Raw genomic sequence first — 20,805 nt, forward strand, 5'->3', positions numbered from 1 at the left:
AATTACCTAAATTATCTGCTGATCCATGTTGTAAAGGCGGGTAAAAAAAAACACTTACACACATTTAAAACTCAATACTGTTCCTAAATTGCGGTCGAAGGCTAGTTAAGACCTGGTAAATGCCGCCACCTGACACTTGTCTACACTTCCTCTATCAGCGCCATGGTCAAAGGGCAGATTTTTTTTTTTCGACTTACATTTAAAGCAACAAGTGTTGTTTCTAAGATTTGCTGAACGTAACCCACATTTTAAAACTAAACTAAATTCAACTGAATTTTGTTCATCGAATTAATGTGATTCTGATTTCCTATTTGTTATTATGCGGCATTCAAGTACTTATAAAGGGTCGGAAGTTACATAATTCGTAGTGTAACACGACACACAGTTGACATGTTTTTTCAGACAGTAGAGTAGCGTAGACTTAGTAGATTAATGTGTAAAAATACACTTTTTTTTAGCGCTCTGGTGATATGCATGAATACAAATACAGAACCATAATGGTATATTCCCGATTTTCCCAGTAGACATTGAAGGCATCCTTGGTGACGCATGCAGAGGCACGCCCCAGCAGTCAGACGTCGTCTCAATCGAAAAGTTTGCAGCACCTTACTCTCGGTTTGCTGTGCTGCTTGGACAGAGGATAGTCAACCTAAGGTAAACGACACCCCACCCCGGGCGTTTTGTTCAGGCGCGTGTTATTCGTCTTAAATTTTACTTTGCAAAAATTGCAGGAATAGAAGTCTCGCTTCTCGTGAGCTGGTAAAGAATCATCTCCCCAACTGTGTTCCACTGAAGAATCTAAGTAAGGTCATCTTAAAACTGAACCTAGTAGCAGCAGTAGTGCTAATACACCTATTACTGAAATACAGTAAGAAATACACTTTTCATGTGTTCTTCTTAACAGATGATGGCTCGGAGGATATGACTGTTTTTGGAGATGGGCTGGCCTTTGTCAGCACTGTAAGTAATTGACTTGCTTTATTGTTAAATGAATTCAAATGGCGTCTATCACAAGCGACATAAGGTAAATAAATACTAGCAGAAGGATTTTTAATGCATTATAGGGGGATACTGCCGTCGGCTAACATGAGAATATCTAGTTAGTGAGCTAGTGTGTATTTGATTTGGAAACACTTTTGGATAGAACAGTTAAAAGGCAAAGTCCAACAATCCCAGGGTATAGTGGGAAGAATAATTATTTGGTCCCTGCTGATTTTGTAAGTTACAAAGACATGTAGAGTTCAGAATTTGTATGGTAGGTTTATGTTAGTTTTGTGTAACCAACAGAGAATAACAACCCCCAAAAAAATTCAATAAAGTTTCCAAATGAATTTGTACTTGACTGAGGGAATATACAGTACGTGTTTGATTTGCGACCAACCAGCAAGAATTGAGACCCCCATGTGCTCATGAAGCACACAACTCAGTCGTATCTCTTGAGGAGAACACTCAACTGGTTACGTATGTGGATACATGACAGCTGTCACAGAAACAGTCTCTACCATTCAAACTGCTCCACCACCAGTGGCAAGACCAAAGAGCTGCCAAAGGACCTCAGTGACAAGTTTGTAGGCTTGCACAAGACTGGAATAGGAAATTTGACAATGAACACCTGAAGGGCTCAGAAAAGACTTGGGAGATTGTGATGTGGTCATAGGAGACCAAAATTGAGCTCTTTGGCTCCAACGCCAACATCCTTCCTGTCAAAGATGGAGGAGGAAACATTCTGCTTTAGGGCAGATTCTTCAGTCAGGGTACAGGGAGACTTCACCGCAGAGGGGCTGATGAATGGAACCATGTATCGTAGAATCGTGGATGAAAACCTCCTGTCCTCAGCCAGAACACTGAAGACGGGTCGTGGATGTCTTTTCCAGTACGACTATGACCCAAAACATATGCCCAGGTCAACAAAGTAATGGCGCAAGAAGACACACATTAAGATCCTGGTCTTTGGACCTGTATCCTCTAGAAATTCTGTGGAAGGAGTAGACACTTTAACAAATACATTTTATCGCTAAAAACGGCATGTGAATTTTGAGAGGCTGTCGTGAAAATGCCAAAGAAATAAAATAAGACTATAGCACTTATTATATCATAGCATATCAGAGCAATTGTCCTATGTCATGCAATCAAGCAGCATAGAGGTTAACATAACAGTGTATCATAGCAGTCCCCAAATATGACGTAAATGACCGGCCAGGGAAGCAACATTCAAACCCTGTAACTACGTATTATCACACATCTTCAAACATTTAGCTCTTTTTGGTGCAGTGACACAAAAGCCATATAGGATGACAGGCCAGATCACAAATTACTCATCACATTTTCTGCAATACAGTAATCACTCGTTCATCGCAGTTAATTGGTTGCAGACCCGAATGAATGATTTCAGGATGCTTTAATGTTGGCATGACACGGGACTGACGGTAGGTCTCACTTTTCTTCTCGGGACAAGCTTTTTTCTGGATGCCCCAACAATCAGAAAAAGGATTCCTAAGAGAAAATGGTTTTACCCCCGTTTTCAGGAGTCCAATACCTGCACCCTCGACAGAATAAAAGTCTGTGCCTGATGTTTTTCCTGGAAAGAAATGGCTTCTATCCGCCCTTCTTGACACCAAGCCATCTTCCAAAAGTCTTCACCGTAGTCTTAGCCACAGTCAACCACAAAACAGTGATGATTTAATAATTAACATATTTGTTGAAAAACCGTGATAGAGTAAAGCTGCAAAATTGGAAGCGCCATGTGGCGAGGGATGACTGTAATTCTTTCTAAATATTAACGATTATTCACAGGGTTTGAAATTCCCAGGAATGCCATCCTCTGATGTACCTGGAAAGATCTTTCTCCTCGATCTGAAAGACTCTCGGATGAAACCAGTCGAGTTGCGCATGCCGAGAAACTTTGACCTGGAGACGTTCAACCCTCATGGCATCAGTGCCCACACAGACACAGCTGGTACGAACAGACCTGCAAAGCTGCATTCATGAACATAAAGATATTTATCATCAGCACAATAGCAATGGAGGATTGTTTTTACTCTGCTGATGTGTGATCTTTGTTAAAGCATGTGTAGAAACCTGTTTCTTTCACAAGCGTCTGCAAACTATCAAAAACAAAAAAGGGTGTGTGTGTTTGATATGTAATAATTCTAAGGTTTTTACACCTTTTCATAATAATTTTCTGCTTAATCTATTATAGTTTATTATGTGCTGATTCATTGCAACAATAGTGCTTTTTCAGGACATATCACTGACAGTAAATTGTTTTTTTTGTGTTGTGGACAGATGCAGAATTTTCTGACCTCTTTTTGAGTTTGAAGCAACTCTTTTTAATAATTTCTTCCTATAGCATCAATGCTTTATTTTCTTTATTATTTTAGATGGCACCGTGTACCTGTTTGTCGTGAATCATCCTCACCACAAAAGCCAAGTGGAGTTGTTTAAATTTGTTGAGGAGGAGTTCTCCCTGTTGCATTTAAAGACCTTCAGGCATGAACTTCTTCACAGGTACTGCAAGTCAACAGCTTTCATTGTACAGTAAACTTGTAATGCAGTGGAGCCTTCAGTGTGGTACACAATACATTCATTAACTTCCAAGTTGTTTAAATAAAAAATAATCCCCTAAAATAACAATGGAATGATGTAAAGTAAGTTAAAGTGGTGTACACATACCCCCAGGGGTACACCAATTGTCATCGGGGTTATGTGAATGAAAATGAAAAGCAATTTGCACCTAGCATAATTACAAGTGTGCACGAACGCCTCACGGCGCAAGGAGACTGAACATGAGGTGGTTCATTGCTCTGTGTGCATTATATGAACAAATAAGTAATTTTGATTATTATTTTGTGCATTAAGAGTATTTAATCTTGAAGATTTCATTTATACTGGTGTTCCAGTCACCACAAAGCGCAGCGCTAAAAACCTGTCACTGTGAGTGGGGATTCCCCCCAAAATGAGGCTTTATCATGTATGTTTTTTGTACTTCGGATGCTGCTCTATCATAATTGTTAAACTTTCCACAACAGTTGGTATTAAATTAATATTCAAATCAAACCATAGCTATCGTGAGTGGACAAAAAAAGTGAAGCTCCAATTCAACCCATTCAAACTGAAGGATGCCAACATCAGACTGGACTATTTATCAGTGTTCATGTGAAACTTAATCAAAATGTGACCATGCAAAATACAAAATTTTGACCCAGAAGTTCTATAAAATTAATTATCCAATCATATTCAATATTTCAAGTTCATTAAGATAAAAATGTTTGTTTTTATGTGTGCAGGAGTAGAGGGTACATGGCTTCAGATCAAATGTATGGAGGGGTAAAAGGCCCCCATGTGAATGGCAATAAACCACAATTACTGCACACATAAAAAGCCCTAAAAACGCCTTTTTTGACACTTTAAACCCAATAATATGCTTCTCACGGGTATTAAACCCATTTTAAAGTTTTACACATTAACAGAGTGCACACATACGGTATACAGTATTGTACTTGCAAAATGTGCAGTTGTACAACATCACGTCTTGTCAAAGTATCTTTCTGCTGGTAAATGTTGAGTGAATTGACTTGTGAGACAGTTCCCTCAGCTGGATTTGTAGCTGCAGCACTCCTTCCCTCCTACAGAGAGAACCATCAAAAAAACCTCCTATTTTAAATACAATTTAAAAATATATATAAATATATATTTCATTTACATTTTAAGGCAAAGAAAATAAATCTGTGGTTATGCGGGAGAAAATTTAAGTAGAATTAAGTTGACTTAAGAGGCATATTATTTACCAGAATATGTTGGTTGCACTTCAAATTTTCCCACTTTTAGAAGGCCCTACCGTAATCTGGGACAAACTATCACCATCATAAAAGCTTTATCAACTGTACAGACATTGTTTGTAATAACATTTTAACCTTCCTGTCATTCAAGTATAAACAAATAACCTACTAAATTTAACAACAAATATGAGAGATGCACGTCAAGCCTCTTGTTTTTAACATTCTTAATTTTCAGTGTGAAAAGTGTGAAAAGAAATTAACATTTTTTTAAATGAAGTGCAGATATATTTCCATCCAAAATTACAATGAAGTTCCATTTCATCAATTTTGACATCAATTTTCATCAAGCATTTGTGTTCTCAGCTTCCACTGTAACTTGCATTGTGAAGCAACATGAAACCCTATTCTGTGTGTGGTGTATAATGTTTTTTTTCTGTTTTCCCCTGTAGCGTCAACGATATTGTGGCTATGGGAGTGGATCGTTTCTATGCCACCAATGATCACTATTACTCAGATGAACGCCTTAAAACGATAGTGGAGCCTCTCTTATGTCAACCTTGGACTAATGTTGTGTATTACAGTCCTGAGACAGTCAAAGTGGTCTCTGAGGGATATTACATGGCAAATGGCATCAACGTCTCACCTGACAAAAGGTTGGAAAGTTCTTTAAAGAGTTGTGTAATTGACATATAAATGACTTCACACTATTTTTGTTTCATTGTTAGGCACATATATGTGGCCGATGTATTGGACCATAATGTGCATGTGTTGGAGAGGACAGAAGACAATGCATTGGTCTCTGTGAAGGTACGTACTGGATGATTGTACGATTGAATATTATTTCATTAATAGGAATGGCGCGCTTGAGAGAGAAATTTTGTTACATGATACAAAAGATGTAGGAAATTAATATCCAGACTTCTACACTGTCACCAGTCTGTGGCTGTGAGTTCACTCTGTGACAACATCGAAGTTGACCCAAAAACAGGTGACCTATGGTTAGGCTGTCACCCCAATGGATGGAAATTTCTGAACTATGACCCCAAAGATCCACCTGGATCAGAGGTTTGTGATGAAACAGTGAATGATTAAAATCCTCAGTTATTAATTCATAAACTATTGTGAATCTAATTCTGAACAGTTATTTGCTATGATGTTGTTTCCTCCAGGTCATCCGCATCCGGAACATTCACTCAGAGGAACCACTGGTGACTCAGGTGTATGCTGATGATGGTCATGTGATCGTGGGTTCCTCTGTAGCTACGACCTATGGAGGCAAACTGCTCATTGGCTCAGTGTTTCATAAAGCCTTGTGCTGTGATTTGGAGTAGACAGAGAGAGCAATACAGGTGACACATAAATGAGACGTAAACCAAGCCTTTGGGTTAAATATATGGTGATTGGAATTACAATTTTTTTAGCATGATGGTGAGTCTTCTGCACACTAGAATATGTAATATTTTTATGTCCAGTGGTTCAACGCAATAGTTTGTTAAATACAAAAATATTACGTTGAGCCAGCATTCTGTTAATTTTTAGGACAGATGAAGGGTTAAAAGTTTGTCTGCTTTGGATCCATTTTGCAGCAGCTTTTAATTTACGGACAGGTGTATAAGCTTAACAGTGCTTATTTGACTACTTGTCATGAAAATGAGAAAACTTTTTTTCACTGTTTAGCCCAGCCTATCGTCTGACTGTACTCAGTGAGTACAATGAGTTGGATTATGGCACGTGCCCGATTGTTGGCCAGCATGTCGCCAATAATATAATGCTGCACAAACATTTATTACACACCATGATTTTCTACAGACTGTGTAGTGTATTTAATGCAAAAGTCACATCAGTATTTCTGCTAATCGGACAATGAAATGCAGTAATTCCTCACCACTTGGTGCTTTGAATTTCGCAGCTTCACCCTATCACATTTTTAAAACAATTAATAAATCATGTTGATTTGTGGTTGAACACAGCCTGTTATTAGTCAAAAAAGCAAGCAAATGTTATTTTTTTTTTGCCTAAATTAAGCATTTTCAAGCATTAAAAAAGGCTAAATAAACTCAATTACAAATATAAGGCATTCAGACAACTCATTCTAAAACATTGTGATATGTAGTAGTATACACTGGCCACTAGGTGTCAATAATGTTACTGTTATGCTTAGTGAGACAAACTGCGACCAGACTTGATCGCTGGCACAACAGGCTTTTATGGCGGTTTGGAATGATCTCACAACAGGCACAATGATCCCTCATCAAAACATGGGCTACAGTTGCAACTGTGACCCACGGAAAGCAAAAACTCAACTGTGAACCATTGACGTCACTTCCTGTCTGCCCTCCACTCACCTCCTCTAGCACGAGAACACATTTACAACAACACACACAAGTAGCTATGTCTTGAATTACTTATTTACTCCTATCATGTCTACTATATTGGGTAATACAAGTGTAGAGGTGACAATAGGTGTGTTATTTCTTATGTAGATGGCTCAAATGTTAAAAACCATATTAAAAATCACAAGCCGTCATAAACAGGTTTTCTATGCTCAACCACAAATATATTTTTTACTCATCTCATCCTGAAGGAGTGGAGGCGTGCTTCAGCCGGAAGGTACTTTTCACTGCTGTCCTTTCATAGAGAAGAAAAGCCAGTGTTTTCTTTTTGACAGCAGCAGCACCAGCTGGAGAGCAGAAAGTCAAATGCATTTTTATGCTCTGAATGAATTAGACTGCCAAGATGGAGGATTATATATCCAAGCTCACCAGATGATGATCAGACTCTTTTACCAAAGTATAACATAAAAACAAACTCCAAAGGAGTACTGACGTCAGTGCCTCATCAGCCATGCTGATTGGTATTGATAACGGCTTGGTCTTGTCTTGCATTGTAGGCCAATAAGAAAATGCACAAGAAATATTTTATGTGACTGAAGCGGGCATCTAGTTGCTTATAAATGTACTCCTCAAGTGAATCACCAGCAGCAGGAGGCGGTGTTTCATTCACAGCAGCACAAATGGAACAAAGTAACTAACATTTGTTCATCAGCCCGTCAACACAATACTTTGCATCAATGTTTTAAAGCTGCCTTAACAAATTGTTGAAATGGAGATACTTTTCAATGTATATAGTATAATTATGAATTATTTATGTAGATGCAGTAATACGTTTTACCATCATTTTGTTCCAACATCATTAAACATCACAGAAGCTTCATTAACTGTACTGACAATGTTTGAAATGACATTTGAACACTTTAACTGTCATACAAGTGTGACGAGACAATAACCATAGTCAAACCAAATAAAACTAAACTTTGCACTGGAATTTACAATTAATTGTATTGATCATATTTTACTAAGCAGCCAGATGCTGTGGTTATCATTAGTTTTCCTCATCATAGGCAGTGGTGTCACAAAAAACCCAGCTGAAAGCCAAAGTAAAAGCAACACACTTGTGGAGTTATTCCTTGAGATTCTCTCTGAGCTCTCACAAAAGTCTCACAAAATTTGCTGACATTGCTCATGATGATGGTTTGAACTCCAGGTTCTGAGTTTTGAAGTAAATTTTCTCAAAAAAATTGTACCACTTTTGAGACATGAGACGCTGGCTCTAGAACCACTGAATAGGCCTAAACTCAGTTGGACTATGATATGCTCCAATATGGGGGCACAATATTAGAAATAAGTACAATTTATCTTACAGTTATTACCTTTCTTAAATTGCATCTAACTGTACTAATGGAGTGTTTATTTGTTTAAAATGGATCCCCATTAGTTGATACCACAGTAGCAACAAATCTTCCTGGGGTCCAACACAAAGCAGCTCATATCACAGTCCGTTGTGAACAAAAAGTTTAATACAAAAGTAGACCTCCACAGGAGTCCAAATAACAAAAATACTGGGCTCAACCACCAAAAAGGGAAACACAAAACAATGCTAGAAAAAGTGAAAAACTACAATAACGGTGAGAACAAAAAGCGCTGCTGAACACCAAGCAGGGACTAACACAAGGCACCCGGTAAGTGATTGCCTGCAGGTGGGTACTGGAAGCTCCACCCATGCTGGTTCAACGGTGTGCTGCAAAAGATGGCAGACAGGTGGCAGCAGAGCAGCAACACAGCATATGACAAGTGGTCTGGTCGAGATAAGACTAATGATTGGAGAACTTGTTTCACTTGTGTTGCAGAATTGATAACAGTGGAAAGTTCAAGGGTGTCAACATTATTCTCAGAAGATCATGAAGGAAACTTTGAGGCACATCTGGGCCACTATAGTGCAGATCTAACATTTTGTAAAGGTTTATATGAATTTCAACATGAGGAAATTAGGAATCGTCTCACTTGTCACAGCGCTGTTGTCTGTGCTGCTTGGAGAGAGGATAGTCAACTTAAGGTAAAGGACATTTACACATGTTGAGTCACCTGTGCTCCATCCTAACTCTTGACTAACAACATTGGGCAGGAAGATGTCTCTTGCTTCTCGACAACTAGTCAACAATCATCTCCCCAACTGTATTCCATTGAAGAATCTGAGTAAGTAAACTCATGTTTAAAAAAACAAATGCTGAAGGAATATCCCTGAGTATGGAAAATGGAAATGAAGCCGCATATGTTCTTCCAGATGATGGCTCAGAGGATATAACTGTTTTTGGAGATGGACTCGCCTTTATTAGCACTGCAAGTATTCATTGTTGCACTGAGTAGAAGTCTTTAGAGTCCAAAGTTTCATGTACTAAGATTAATTTATGTTTGGATGGGTATCTCTTAGCTGGAAATGTGGCAAAAGATAGCAATTTGTTTCTCAATATAGGCATATCCAGTGTTCTCGAGATTAGTGGTTGTTGAACTTTTTTCATTTCAAGTATCCCCTGTGGAATATTATTTTCAGCCAAGTACCCTCAAACACTAGAAAAACATTTTTGGTTAAAAAAAAATAAAAACATGCTGGGCTTGGCGGAGGTAATTACAAAAATACTTTGTGCACATAAGATAATTGTCAATTTAAAGTGCCCTCTTTTGGGAGTATACTGTATTACACTGCAATTTCCTTTGTGTGTCCGACTGACTTTTACCATGTTCCTGCCAACTCTCCCTGTCCTTTCCCGGATATTTAGTGCTATTTAGTCCTCCTTTCACAAACTACAAAGAAAACTGCATAAACATAATTCTTTTGTTTTCTAATTGCACTACCGTAGACACTTACTGCCTAGCTAAAAGCAATGAATCACAAATGTATTTTTCACAGCATTCATTTGGCATCTGCGTGATGTCTTGTCATGCGTATGTTCAATATTCACAGGGTTTAAAATACCCTGGAATGCCTTCTTCAGATGCTCCTGGAAAGATCTTCCTCCTCAGTCTGAAGGACTCCCAGATGGAACCGGTGGAGTTGCTCATATCAAAAAACTTTGACCTGGAGACGTTTAACCCTCATGGCATCAGTGTCTACACAGACACAACTGGTACGAGCAGTCCTGCAAAACTGCTTTCATGTCAATCAAGGCTTTGATGAGGAGTTGTTGCTACTTTATGTCAATGCTTTGTTTCCTCATGATTTCAGGTAGAACAGTATACCTGTTTGTTGTGAACCATCCTCAGCAGAAAAGCCAAGTAGAGTTGTTCAAATTTGTTGAGGAAAAGCGCTCCCTGATTCATCTTAAGACCTTCAAGCACGAACTTCTTCATAGGTTACTGCAGCATGTTTAATTGTAAGTGAATTATTGTAAAGCAATATCAAGTCACATTTTTCCGATCTGTTTTCCCCTGTAGTGTCAACGATATTGTGGCATTGGGAGTGGATCGTTTCTATGCCACCAATGATCACTATTTCTCACATGAACTCCTTAAAACGATAGTGGAGCCTCTCCTGGGTCAACCTTGGACTAATGTTGTGTATTACAGTCCGGAGACAATCAAAGTGGTCTCTGAGGGATATTACTTTGCAAATGGCATCAATGTCTCACCTGACAAAAGGTTGGCAAGTTCTTTAAAGAGTTGTGTAATTGAGATATTAATACTATTTTTGTGTCATTATTAGGCATATATATGTGGCAGATATAATGGACCATAATGTACATGTGTTGGAGAGGAAAGAAGACAATGCATTGGTTTCTGTGAAGGTAAATAATAGGGGTGTCCGATATTATCGGCCTGATATTGGCATAAAAATGTAATATCGGTCAATAATGGTATCGATTTTGTTCCATATAATGAAAGTCGATATGGCCCGTTAAGTGCCACAAGCAACATTGATGTCCCCATAACCGTCAACTTGAACCGATGTTTTGCTTAACCGTGTTTGGGGTGGCAGGACGGTGGTGGGTTGTCAAAACACCGCTAATGGTGAGCGGGGTAGCTCATATACTTATATACAGCATGTAGACGCTACATTGAGCGCTGAGCCGTACGTCAATGTCGGCGCCATTTTGGATGTGGCAAGACTCGGAGCGGAGAAATTCGTGTCCTGCAAACCAAATCCCAGGTAAGACTTAACAATTACCTTTGATAGTATTTGGCCCATAGACTGCATGATTTGACCATTATAACATCGTTTTGAGAGCATAATTTGTCAACGCTGTATTCCCGTGCACAATTCATACATTTATATGTTGATGAGGGCCCTATGATTTCCGTCTTAACGGAAACGAGGAATTGGCCAATAAAATCGGAATCTACTGTTAAATGCGGAATCTCGCGGGAATTGACTGTGAATGAAATGCTGAACATTAGTGTGGGGAATTATTTCTCGCCGGCAGAACGCTCATTCATAGCGGCATGTCCTCACAAACCACTAACCAGCCCCCTCCTGAACTAAACATATCGAGGCGGCAACCGGAAACATGGGCTAAGTCTACAAAACCTTAGTTTAGCAGAGCATGCGAATGCAGATGTGTGTGTGCTACTCGGACTGTATGAATTGTGCTTTAGTGCTTGTTAATGTAACCCAGCGTTTTAGGTTGGCCACTGATTTCACGCGAGTTGCGTGTATGAAATAGGGACGACAGTCATGGCTGCAAGAGGCACTCGGATTTTCCACACACACGTCAAACGTCTGTCCTTCAAAATAAGAGTAGATTTTTACACACACATTAAACTACGGGCCTTCGAAAAAGAGCGGCACACACCCTGTCCAATAGTGGTACTAAAATAAGGCTGTCATATAAAATAGCTTACATTAATAAAGCTATTACAATTGCATCTGCAACTACATCTTCTTTAACCACGAGCACAGAGATGATCGTTTTTGAGGAGTTTGTAGCAATGCAAAGTTAGAAAAGTGACCAAAGCTAAGTCCCTTTCTGAAATACTGGGCAAAATTGTCCAATGATGTATTGCATCAATAAATGTAAGGATTTTTGCATTTATTTAAGTGTCATTTTATTTTATTCACTGACACAAAAAACACACAATTTATGGTGATAAAATAAGTGTAAAAAGTAAAAAACGGAATAAAAAAATGAACGGAATTTAGAAAAAAATTAAACGGAATTTAAGAAAAAATTAAAACGGATTTCGCAGGGACCTAGTGTATTGGGTAGCGAGAATGTAAAAAAAAAAAAAAAAAAAAAAGCGGAAATAGTGACAGGCAGATGCGGTAGTTTGGTTACGCACGATGTCGTTCACCGCCACATCGAGAAGCTAATTGCTGATGCTGTATCCATTAGTTTCACAACAGATATGTGTTAATTCCACGACAGGAGATATGTGATGTTACTTATATCGGTATCGGCTGATAATGGAATCTGAAATTGAGAGTTGGACAATATCAGCATATCGGATATCGGCAAAAAAGCCGGTATCGGACATCCTGAGTAAATACGAATTAAAAAAAAAAAGTAATGCATGTTATTGTTCACTACTAATTACATGTGCTATAAAATCAGTCCGTGACTGTGGGTTCACTCTGTGACAACATCGAAGTTGACCCTAAAACCGGTGACCTGTGGTTAGGCTGTGACCCCAATGGATGGAAAAGTCTGCTGTTTGACCCCAAAGACCCACCTGGATCAGAGGTAGGACATTTGACAGCATCCGAATTTATTCATTGATTAATCGAACACCCATTTATAATTGTGTATGTGCATTAAACTCAACTTTGTGTGTTCTGTTTCATTGTATTTACCATAATGTCGTGTCCTCCAGGTCATCCGCATCCAGAACATTCACTCAGAGGAACCTTTGGTGACGCAGGTGTATGCTGATGATGGTCATGTGATCATGGGTTCCTCTGTAGCTACGACCTATGGAGGCAAACTGCTCATTGGCTCAGTGTTTCATAAGGCCTTATGCTGTGATTTGGAGATGTAGGCAATTATTGCAACATGTCACTAAATAACTAAATAACGGACTCAAATCATATACAGTGATGACAATTTCAGTTTCTACCATATATGATTGGCTTGAACACCATACTGATTTTGGAGAATTACACACATTTTAGATAAGGTAAGGCTTTGATTTTTAAAAGTGCATCCGGAAAGTGCATCCGCTTCACTTCCACATTTTGTTACCTTGCAGCCTTATGCCAGAATGGAATAAATCATTTTTTCCCCTCAACTTTCTACACACAACACCCCATATTGACTACATAAACACATTTATTAAAAATGTTTGCAAATGTATTACTTTTTTTTTCTCAAAACTCAGATCATCTTTCAGATGTTTCAACAGCTTAATTGGAGTCCACCTGTATGTCAATTCCCTTAAAATATGTATTATTACAATGCTCCAAATAGGCATCATAATAAAACATCAAATAAAGTCAAATAGACAGCATGTAAGTATCTTACACTCTTCCCTGGCAGAGCAAATCTGTTTAGCATGTAACGACACCTAGTCGATCAACAATACTATTTGCCGTATTGGCTGGACAGGACAAGTTAAGAAGCATAATCGTGAAGTTAAATGGAAAGATACGCCAGCATAGTTAAAATCAAAAGTGGAGTCACTTTGGCTTTTATAGTGGAGATGACGCTGGATAGAGACGTGTGTTTAATTAACGTTTTACATTGTCGTGCTGCTCAACCTTACCGTCATTCTCGGTCTCTTCTAGTGAATACGTCATTGCTGCATTATATTTTTGTTATGTTTCTACTAGAGCTGATCTACTTGAGATACATGAGATGTTGTGTTGTCTGAATGAGTTTAAAATAGCTTTACAGTTTGTCAGACACCTAAACCAAAATCCTGTTTACACTTATGTTGCACTTATGTTGCAACAGTCTCACTCTTTTTGCATCCTGGTTAAAATATGCTGCAAAAATTCCATCCGTTGTCTATACCGCTTATCCTCATTGGGTCACGGGTAAGCTGCAGCCTATCCCAGCAGAATGCAGCAAAATATACACTATGAAATTACACGCACGCTATCATCGTATCAAAATATTATCGTTATTGTGAGCCATGTATCGCGTATCGTATCCTATCATGAGGTATCCTGAGATTCTGAGCCCTACTCCCAATACTTGATGCAGCCCAGCCTCACCCTGACTCTACCGCCAGCAGCCCCCAGGTAAATTGAGTTTTAGACCCCTGTGGTAAAGGATTTAAAGATTGTTGATGTGCATGACGACTTAGTTGCTTTGGAAACAAAAAAAACTTTACTTGTGGAAAAAAACTAACAAAAAAACACTAAGAACCCTTATATGGAATTTTATCAGAAAACAAAATGGCTCTAATTGGTAATATAATTTGTATGCATGCATCAGTTTTAGACTTGTATTGAAGAGTCCACTTCCATCCATCCATTTTCTATTCCACTTTTCCTCAGAAGGGTCACGGGGATATGCTGGAGCCCATCTTGGCTGACTTCAGGCAAGGGGCGGGGTACACCCTGGACTGGTCCAAGAGTCCACTGTATCTCAAAATGAAAACATATGTAACAGCTTGGCTAATAAGACTTTGGAAAACCAAACAAGGGACTTTGGCAAGGTTCCATCAAAAAAGACCTTTCATATACTGGCCCTCACTGTGTTCTGTAGTTATTCATCTCCAGCATCTTTCATTGTGTGTGGTACTGTATATGCGGTGCATTGGTTTATCATGATTCACTCAGTAAAGTTGATCATGTGAACATTTCCCCTTCAATGCTAATCCTGGTAATGTGAGAGTGAATGGTTGTTCGTCTATATGCGCCCTGTGATTCGATGACACCCAGTCCAGGGTGTACCAGTCCAGCATACCCCCGCGACCCTACTGTAGTGAAGACAAGGTCCATAGAGGAAAAAAAGGAAGGTTATTCTGGTTTACTCTTGTAAAGTTGACTGATCTCTTGCACAAATTGTTGCATGACTAAAGCCGTCAAACAAAGCCTTGAACTGGCAGGTTGACAGGCCAGAGGTCATCCAATCCCCTGCTTATTTATTCTCTCTCTCAGGGTATGCTCGCAGGAGCTGATGAGTTGAATACGCGGCGGTGCACAGACCACTTGTGCTGTATTTACCTGCGGGATTACATTTGGTCTTTCGTCAGGTTTGCTATCTGCCATTTAAACATGGACGCGTTTGGCTTCATGACAATTGGCATCACATTGTTTTATATGCTGTTTGGCGAGAGGATGGTCAATGTAAGGTAAACAATGTTCACTTTGGCTTTGCACTTGTATGTTTATGTGCATGATAACAACTTCTTTCCTTGCAAACACTACAGGAAAATGTACCTCGCTTCTCGGGAACAGGTCACGAATCACCTTCCCAACTGTGTTCCACTGAAAAATCTGAGTAAGTAAAATCATTTTCAAATTATATGGACGCTTATTCTTTAGCTTGGGAATGAAGAGTATGTGTGTTCGTCACCCAGATAATGGTGCAGAGGATATAACTGTCTTTGGAGATGGACTTGCCTTTATAAGCACTGTAAGTACTTGAGCTTCAGGGTCTAACTGTGTAATATACTGTTTTTCAACAAAGTGTCATAGGTCCCACAATAGTGTATTGGTTGTGTGTTGGCCAAAAGTTGAAAAGTGCTTTTAGTATTCACTCCGTTTTGTGTGTCTGTAGCTTTAACGCAAATGAGCCACGCCTGTCTCTGGCAGAGTGTGCCTCCAAGAAGCCCAATTGTGTTGTGAATGGAATCATGGCTCTTTTTAGAGAGTCGTTTTTTTTTTTTTTATTGACTCCCGAAAAAGAGCCTGCTCTTTTGGCTCCCAAAGGACTCCTCGAGGCCCGTCCACACTGGAACGTTTTCAGGTAGAAATGTTGAAGTATTTTATCGTTCAGCCATTCATCCACTAGGCAACGGCATTCTGGTTGCCCTGAAACGGTATTTTCTGACAACGCTACTGTGTTGTGTGGACAAGCAAAATACTACTTTCTGAGAACGATGACGTCACTGTTTCTCTTTTTTTTGTACAATATATATTAAAAAAAAAAGATTTTTGTTGCATATGTCAAGTACTGTATGTCATCAATAGCAACATTTATTAACCACGGCCTTTACTTGTGTGGATACTGTCAGGGCCGTGTGCGGACACTTACTCATTCCTTTTCAACAAATGATGGTCTTTTCTTTTGTTGTGCTCTGGAATAACACAAATTCAAATAATAATAATATACCGAATATTTTGATGGTGTTAATGTCATCATTGAGTTAAATATTTTTTAAATATCCATCTGGAATTACAGCAATTAATTTTCAACATAACTTTATCCCTGTTTTGAGTCATTTCACCTTTAAATGAAAGAGATTTTGCTAAGCCCTTGCTAGTCTAAAATGTGGTGTCAATTAGGAAAAATGTACAAACACTAAAAATGTAAATGTGTGCCTTGATATCCGACCACTTTTTTTTTTTTTTTTTTTAGTTCTACCACGGTGCGCCCTGTTCCACTGACGCTGTTGACAGTGGACTTGCTCATTTTCCTCTTGTTTGTAATGCCACTGCTGTGTCCTCCAAATATTATGTTTTTATGAGCCTCCAACTCTCCAACTAAGATTGCCACCTCAGTTTCGGTGAAGTTCCGCCTCTTCGTCTTCGCCTTCTCAGCAGCCATGATTCAGAAGAACTGAGCGAAATGCAATCAAGGGCCATTAAATATGGACGTCGCATTCATGAGCCACTTTGCATTGACCATTTATGGCGAATTGAAGGCGTGGAGAGGGCGTGACGTGGGGTGGAGTTGCGTAGCACATTTCGACAGCAGGTGAAGCACAAATTGCGTGAATGTGTGCATAAATAGCGCCGCATGTAAGTGTGCCTTGTGTATTACATCATTTTCACACTGTGATCTGTTCAAGATTCAAGAGAGTTTTATTGTCATGTATTCTCGTATGGATGTGACTTATTGACTGATTTGACACTGTGTATATACTGTGTATATATTTTATATGTTATTTATTTTAAGATGTGTAGTGAAGCCTTTAAAAAAATTACAAAGCTGTCTTCAGTGAAGTTAGACTGCCTCTTTTCAATTATTTTTTCCACATTTGATTATCATAATAAGGCTCTAGGGAAATATTTTACTGTTAGAACGTCATTAAAAAGCCAGTTCAATACGGACACACGTCTTTGCATGTATTCGTAGGGTTTAAAGTACCCAGGAGTACCATCATCAGACACTCCTGGAAAGATCTTCCTCCTCAATCTCAAGGACTCCCAGATGGAACCTGTGGAGTTGCTCATATCAAAAAACTTTGACCTGGAGACGTTCAACCCTCACGGCATCAGTGTCTACACAGACACAAGTATGAGCGTTCCTGCATTTCATTCACTGTCATCACAATGAAACATGCAAATTGTATTAAAACACACACCCTTTTTGTAGAATTTCAAAAACCTTTATTTTTATTTTAGATGGATCAGTATACCTGTTTGTTGTGAATCATCCTTACCACAAAAGCCAAGTAGAGTTGTTTAAATTTGTCGAGGATGAACGCTCCCTGATTCATCTTAAGACATTCAAACATCAACTGCTTTACAGGTACTGCGGCATATTTAATTATACAATAGCTTATATTGTTAAAGAACGTGAACGTGTGGTGTATAATAATATGTTTTTTTTCTGGTTTCCCCTGTAGTGTCAACAATATTGTGGCTATGGGAGTGGATCGTTTCTATGCCACCAATGATCACTATTTCTCAGATGAACTCCTTAAAACGATAGTGGAGCCTCTCCTGGGTCAACCTTGGACTAATGTTGTGTATTACAGTCCTGAGACAGTCAAAGTGGTCTCTGAGGGATATTACTTTGCAAATGGCATCAACGTCTCACCTGACAAAAGGTGGGAAGTTCTTCAAAGAGTTGTGTAATTGAGGTTTTAATACTAATTTTGTGTCATTTTTAGGCATATATACGTGGCAGATATATTTGCTCATAATGTGCATGTGCTGGAGAGGAAAGATGACACCACATTGGTCTCTGTCAAGGTAAATTAGTGACAAGGAATATTAATATTGATATCTTGAGTGATAAACGCTAAGAGGTCAAAACAACTGAGAAAATGAATTCAAATACTCAACTCTAATTCTGATTCTCTTATATGATATGACCAGTCCGTGGCTGTGGGGTCACTCTGTGACAACATTGAAGTTGACCCTAAAACAGGTGACCTGTGGTTTGGCTGTCTACCCAATGCATGGAAGCTTTTCCACTTTGACCCCAAACATCCACCTGGCTCGGAGGTTTGTCTCTCCACGTTATTTACTGATGAACCCCCTGTGATATTGTACACTTGTGATAGCAACAAAATAGCACATTTCCTCTCTTGTATTTATCAATTCAATGTGTCCTCCAGGTCATCCGCATCCAGAACATTCACTCAGATGAGCCATTGGTGACGCAGGTGTATGCTGATGATGGTCATGTGATCATGGGTTCCTCTGTAGCTACGACCTATGGAGGCAAACTGCTCATTGGCTCAGTGTTTCATAAAGCCTTGTGCTGTGATTTGGAGTAGACAATAACATGAAGCAATAATTGAATAACAAAATAATTTAATAAAACAAAACAATTGCTTCCATGGATTTTTAAAGCACTTGGAGGAGGTACCGTATGTGCACTAAACTACATGTAAACACAACAAATAAATAAAAGTGTGATGTAAGAGGAGATAGTTATAATCATCGGTTAAGAATTGATTACAATCAAACCTCGGTTTTCATATGCTCCAATTTTTGTATGATTCAATTTTTGTCGATAGGTTTTCGTACCATATTGAACATAACAAACCAGTTTGTTTGCCCTGTACTGTATCACTCTGCAAAATAAAGTGGCCAAACAAAGCGCCCTACACGTCGCTGACTCACTGGCATTTTTTATCGAGTGTGACTCAGTCTCGCCAGGATGTCTGGGAAGACTTCTAGATTCGAATTTCTAATTTTTTATTTTTATTTCTAATCATTTCTAATTATTTTTCAAATTTATTTTATGTCAAATTTTAATTATTCTCTATAAATGTATTTTTAAAAATATATTTTTGGGTGTTTGGAACAAAATTTTCTGGTTCTTGGATTAATTGTATTGACATTATTTCCTATGGGAAAAATTGCCTCAGTTTTGTACGGTTTGATTTTCGTCCGACCTTTTCAAACTAATTCATGACGAAAACCGAGGTTCAGTATTTGTATCTTCAAGTGCAGTACTGGTCTGCAACCAGCAGAGGCGCTGTTAATTCACTCTCAACTAGTTTGTAAACTAAATAACAACAACAGGGAAGATGAACGATATTCATGCAAGATTTTGGAAAAATGCAGCTATTTTTTTCCATTTCTGCTGCTTTTTTCAACTATTTCAACTTTCGTCTTGTAAACGTCCTCGTAATTATGACTTTATTTTCATAATATTATAATTTGACTCTTGTAAAATTACAACTTTTTCCGCAACCTAATTTTCCAAAAACTTTTTTGGTTGGTTGGTTTGTTTCTCATAATATTACAACTTAAAAATGTTTTTCTTTTTTAATATTTCAACTTTATGCTAAAATTACGTTAATCTTGTAAAATTATCTTACCTTTCCTTAATATTTTGACTTTATTCTTGTACATTTTTTGCTGATTTGTCCATTTTTGCCGTTTTTTTTTGTATTTTTTTTTCTAGTTTTCTTTTATATATATCTAATTATATTCTTAGAATGTGCTACGGGCCAATTAAAAATTCTGCCACGTGCCGCAAATGGCCTCCAAAATAGGCTGCCTTGTTCCTCCTGGATCTTAATTATTAATCTTACAAAGACATTTTGGACAATTCTATATTTCCAGTGTGGGAACATCTTGAAAAAGGCCCTTATCTGTTCTAACACGAGTGTGCACAAAGTGGAAGAAGTCCATCAGACACCTTTGGAATGAATGAGAACAATGAACTCTCAAAAGTGCAACTGGTGGTACACAGGCTCCATCCAGTGGCACGCAAGAACACCAGAGATTTAAATCAAATAAAATAAAATAGTACGGAAAAGTATAGCCATCAATAGGAATGAAATGATTTCCCTGGTAGAGTAGTGTTGCCTTTTGTGCAAATGGCGCAGGTTTGATTCCCAGCCAGAGTACCCCATTGGATTTCTCCTGTCTCAAGCATGGAAACAAATCATGACTTGGTGTGGCAACCTCAGACGGGTGAAGACAAAAGACAACTACATGTATGAAAAATAACAAATGCCCAAATACAAACAAATGTTAACCATCCATCCATCCATTTCCTATGCTGCTTATTCTCATTAGGGTCGGGGGGTATGCTGGAGCCTATCCCAGCTGACTTACGGGCGAGAGGCGGGGCACACCCTGAACTAGTCGCCAGTCAGCCGCAGGGCACATATAGACAAACAACCATTCACACTCACACATCCATCCATCTTCTATGCCGCTTATCCTCAGTAGGGTCGTGGGTAGGCTGCAGCCTATCCCAGCTGACTTCGGGCGAGAGGCGGGGTACACTCAGAACTAATCGCAAATGTTAACCAGACTAGCTAAAATTGAATTGAAATTAAAATTCCCTCACCTCATATGTCACAAGCCGATACCTGTGAGGTTTGAGCCGCAGTCCCTCACAAACTGGGTTGTGTGGCCAATGTATGTTTCTGTTTATTAGCATGTGGCTAAT

The 20,805-nt window shown here is 38.8% G+C and overlaps 3 protein-coding genes across 3 annotated transcripts; all 3 read left to right on the top strand.

Annotated features, from left to right (window-relative positions):
• Positions 1-119: 119 nt before the first annotated feature.
• Positions 120-6,743, top strand: LOC129185272 (serum paraoxonase/arylesterase 2-like). Its single transcript, XM_054782096.1, has 10 exons — positions 120-165; positions 525-654; positions 732-802; positions 905-960; positions 2,794-2,956; positions 3,381-3,507; positions 5,228-5,431; positions 5,504-5,585; positions 5,715-5,843; positions 5,948-6,743. Exons 1-10 carry the CDS (start codon positions 120-122, stop codon positions 6,107-6,109), a joined length of 1,170 nt encoding a protein of 389 aa, XP_054638071.1. The 3' UTR covers positions 6,110-6,743.
• A 154-nt stretch (positions 6,744-6,897) lies between these two features.
• Positions 6,898-13,087, top strand: LOC129185092 (serum paraoxonase/arylesterase 2-like). The gene is made up of 9 exons (XM_054781778.1): positions 6,898-9,170; positions 9,240-9,310; positions 9,399-9,454; positions 10,077-10,239; positions 10,338-10,464; positions 10,547-10,750; positions 10,815-10,896; positions 12,661-12,789; positions 12,920-13,087. The coding sequence occupies exons 1-9, from the start codon at positions 9,082-9,084 to the stop codon at positions 13,082-13,084; spliced, it is 1,086 nt and encodes a 361-aa protein (XP_054637753.1). The 5' UTR covers positions 6,898-9,081; the 3' UTR covers positions 13,085-13,087.
• A 2,068-nt stretch (positions 13,088-15,155) lies between these two features.
• Positions 15,156-19,034, top strand: LOC129185091 (serum paraoxonase/arylesterase 2-like). The gene is made up of 9 exons (XM_054781777.1): positions 15,156-15,346; positions 15,425-15,495; positions 15,575-15,630; positions 17,296-17,455; positions 17,565-17,691; positions 17,789-17,992; positions 18,056-18,137; positions 18,264-18,392; positions 18,506-19,034. The coding sequence occupies exons 1-9, from the start codon at positions 15,156-15,158 to the stop codon at positions 18,665-18,667; spliced, it is 1,182 nt and encodes a 393-aa protein (XP_054637752.1). The 3' UTR covers positions 18,668-19,034.
• Positions 19,035-20,805: the final 1,771 nt, after the last annotated feature.

This window comes from Dunckerocampus dactyliophorus, chromosome 7, assembly GCF_027744805.1.
Source record: "Dunckerocampus dactyliophorus isolate RoL2022-P2 chromosome 7, RoL_Ddac_1.1, whole genome shotgun sequence".
NCBI lineage: Eukaryota > Metazoa > Chordata > Actinopteri > Syngnathiformes > Syngnathidae > Dunckerocampus > Dunckerocampus dactyliophorus.

What these genes read in the sequence shown, in the direction of transcription:
- LOC129185092 (XM_054781778.1), top strand. Translation starts at nt 9,082, where the DNA reads ATGAATTTCAACATGAGGAAATTAGGAATCGTCTCACTTGTCACAGCG. An exon ending in TGTCTACACAGACACAACTG is followed by an intron (nt 10,240 to 10,337) that starts GTACGAGCAGTC and finishes TCATGATTTCAG; the next exon opens with GTAGAACAGTATACCTGTTT. An exon ending in ATGCATTGGTTTCTGTGAAG is followed by an intron (nt 10,897 to 12,660) that starts GTAAATAATAGG and finishes CTATAAAATCAG; the next exon opens with TCCGTGACTGTGGGTTCACT.
- LOC129185091 (XM_054781777.1), top strand. Translation starts at nt 15,156, where the DNA reads ATGCTCGCAGGAGCTGATGAGTTGAATACGCGGCGGTGCACAGACCAC. An exon ending in CAGTGTCTACACAGACACAA is followed by an intron (nt 17,456 to 17,564) that starts GTATGAGCGTTC and finishes TTTTTATTTTAG; the next exon opens with ATGGATCAGTATACCTGTTT. An exon ending in AACATCCACCTGGCTCGGAG is followed by an intron (nt 18,393 to 18,505) that starts GTTTGTCTCTCC and finishes TGTGTCCTCCAG; the next exon opens with GTCATCCGCATCCAGAACAT.
- LOC129185272 (XM_054782096.1), top strand. Translation starts at nt 120, where the DNA reads ATGCCGCCACCTGACACTTGTCTACACTTCCTCTATCAGCGCCATG. An exon ending in ATGCATTGGTCTCTGTGAAG is followed by an intron (nt 5,586 to 5,714) that starts GTACGTACTGGA and finishes CACTGTCACCAG; the next exon opens with TCTGTGGCTGTGAGTTCACT. An exon ending in AAGATCCACCTGGATCAGAG is followed by an intron (nt 5,844 to 5,947) that starts GTTTGTGATGAA and finishes TGTTTCCTCCAG; the next exon opens with GTCATCCGCATCCGGAACAT.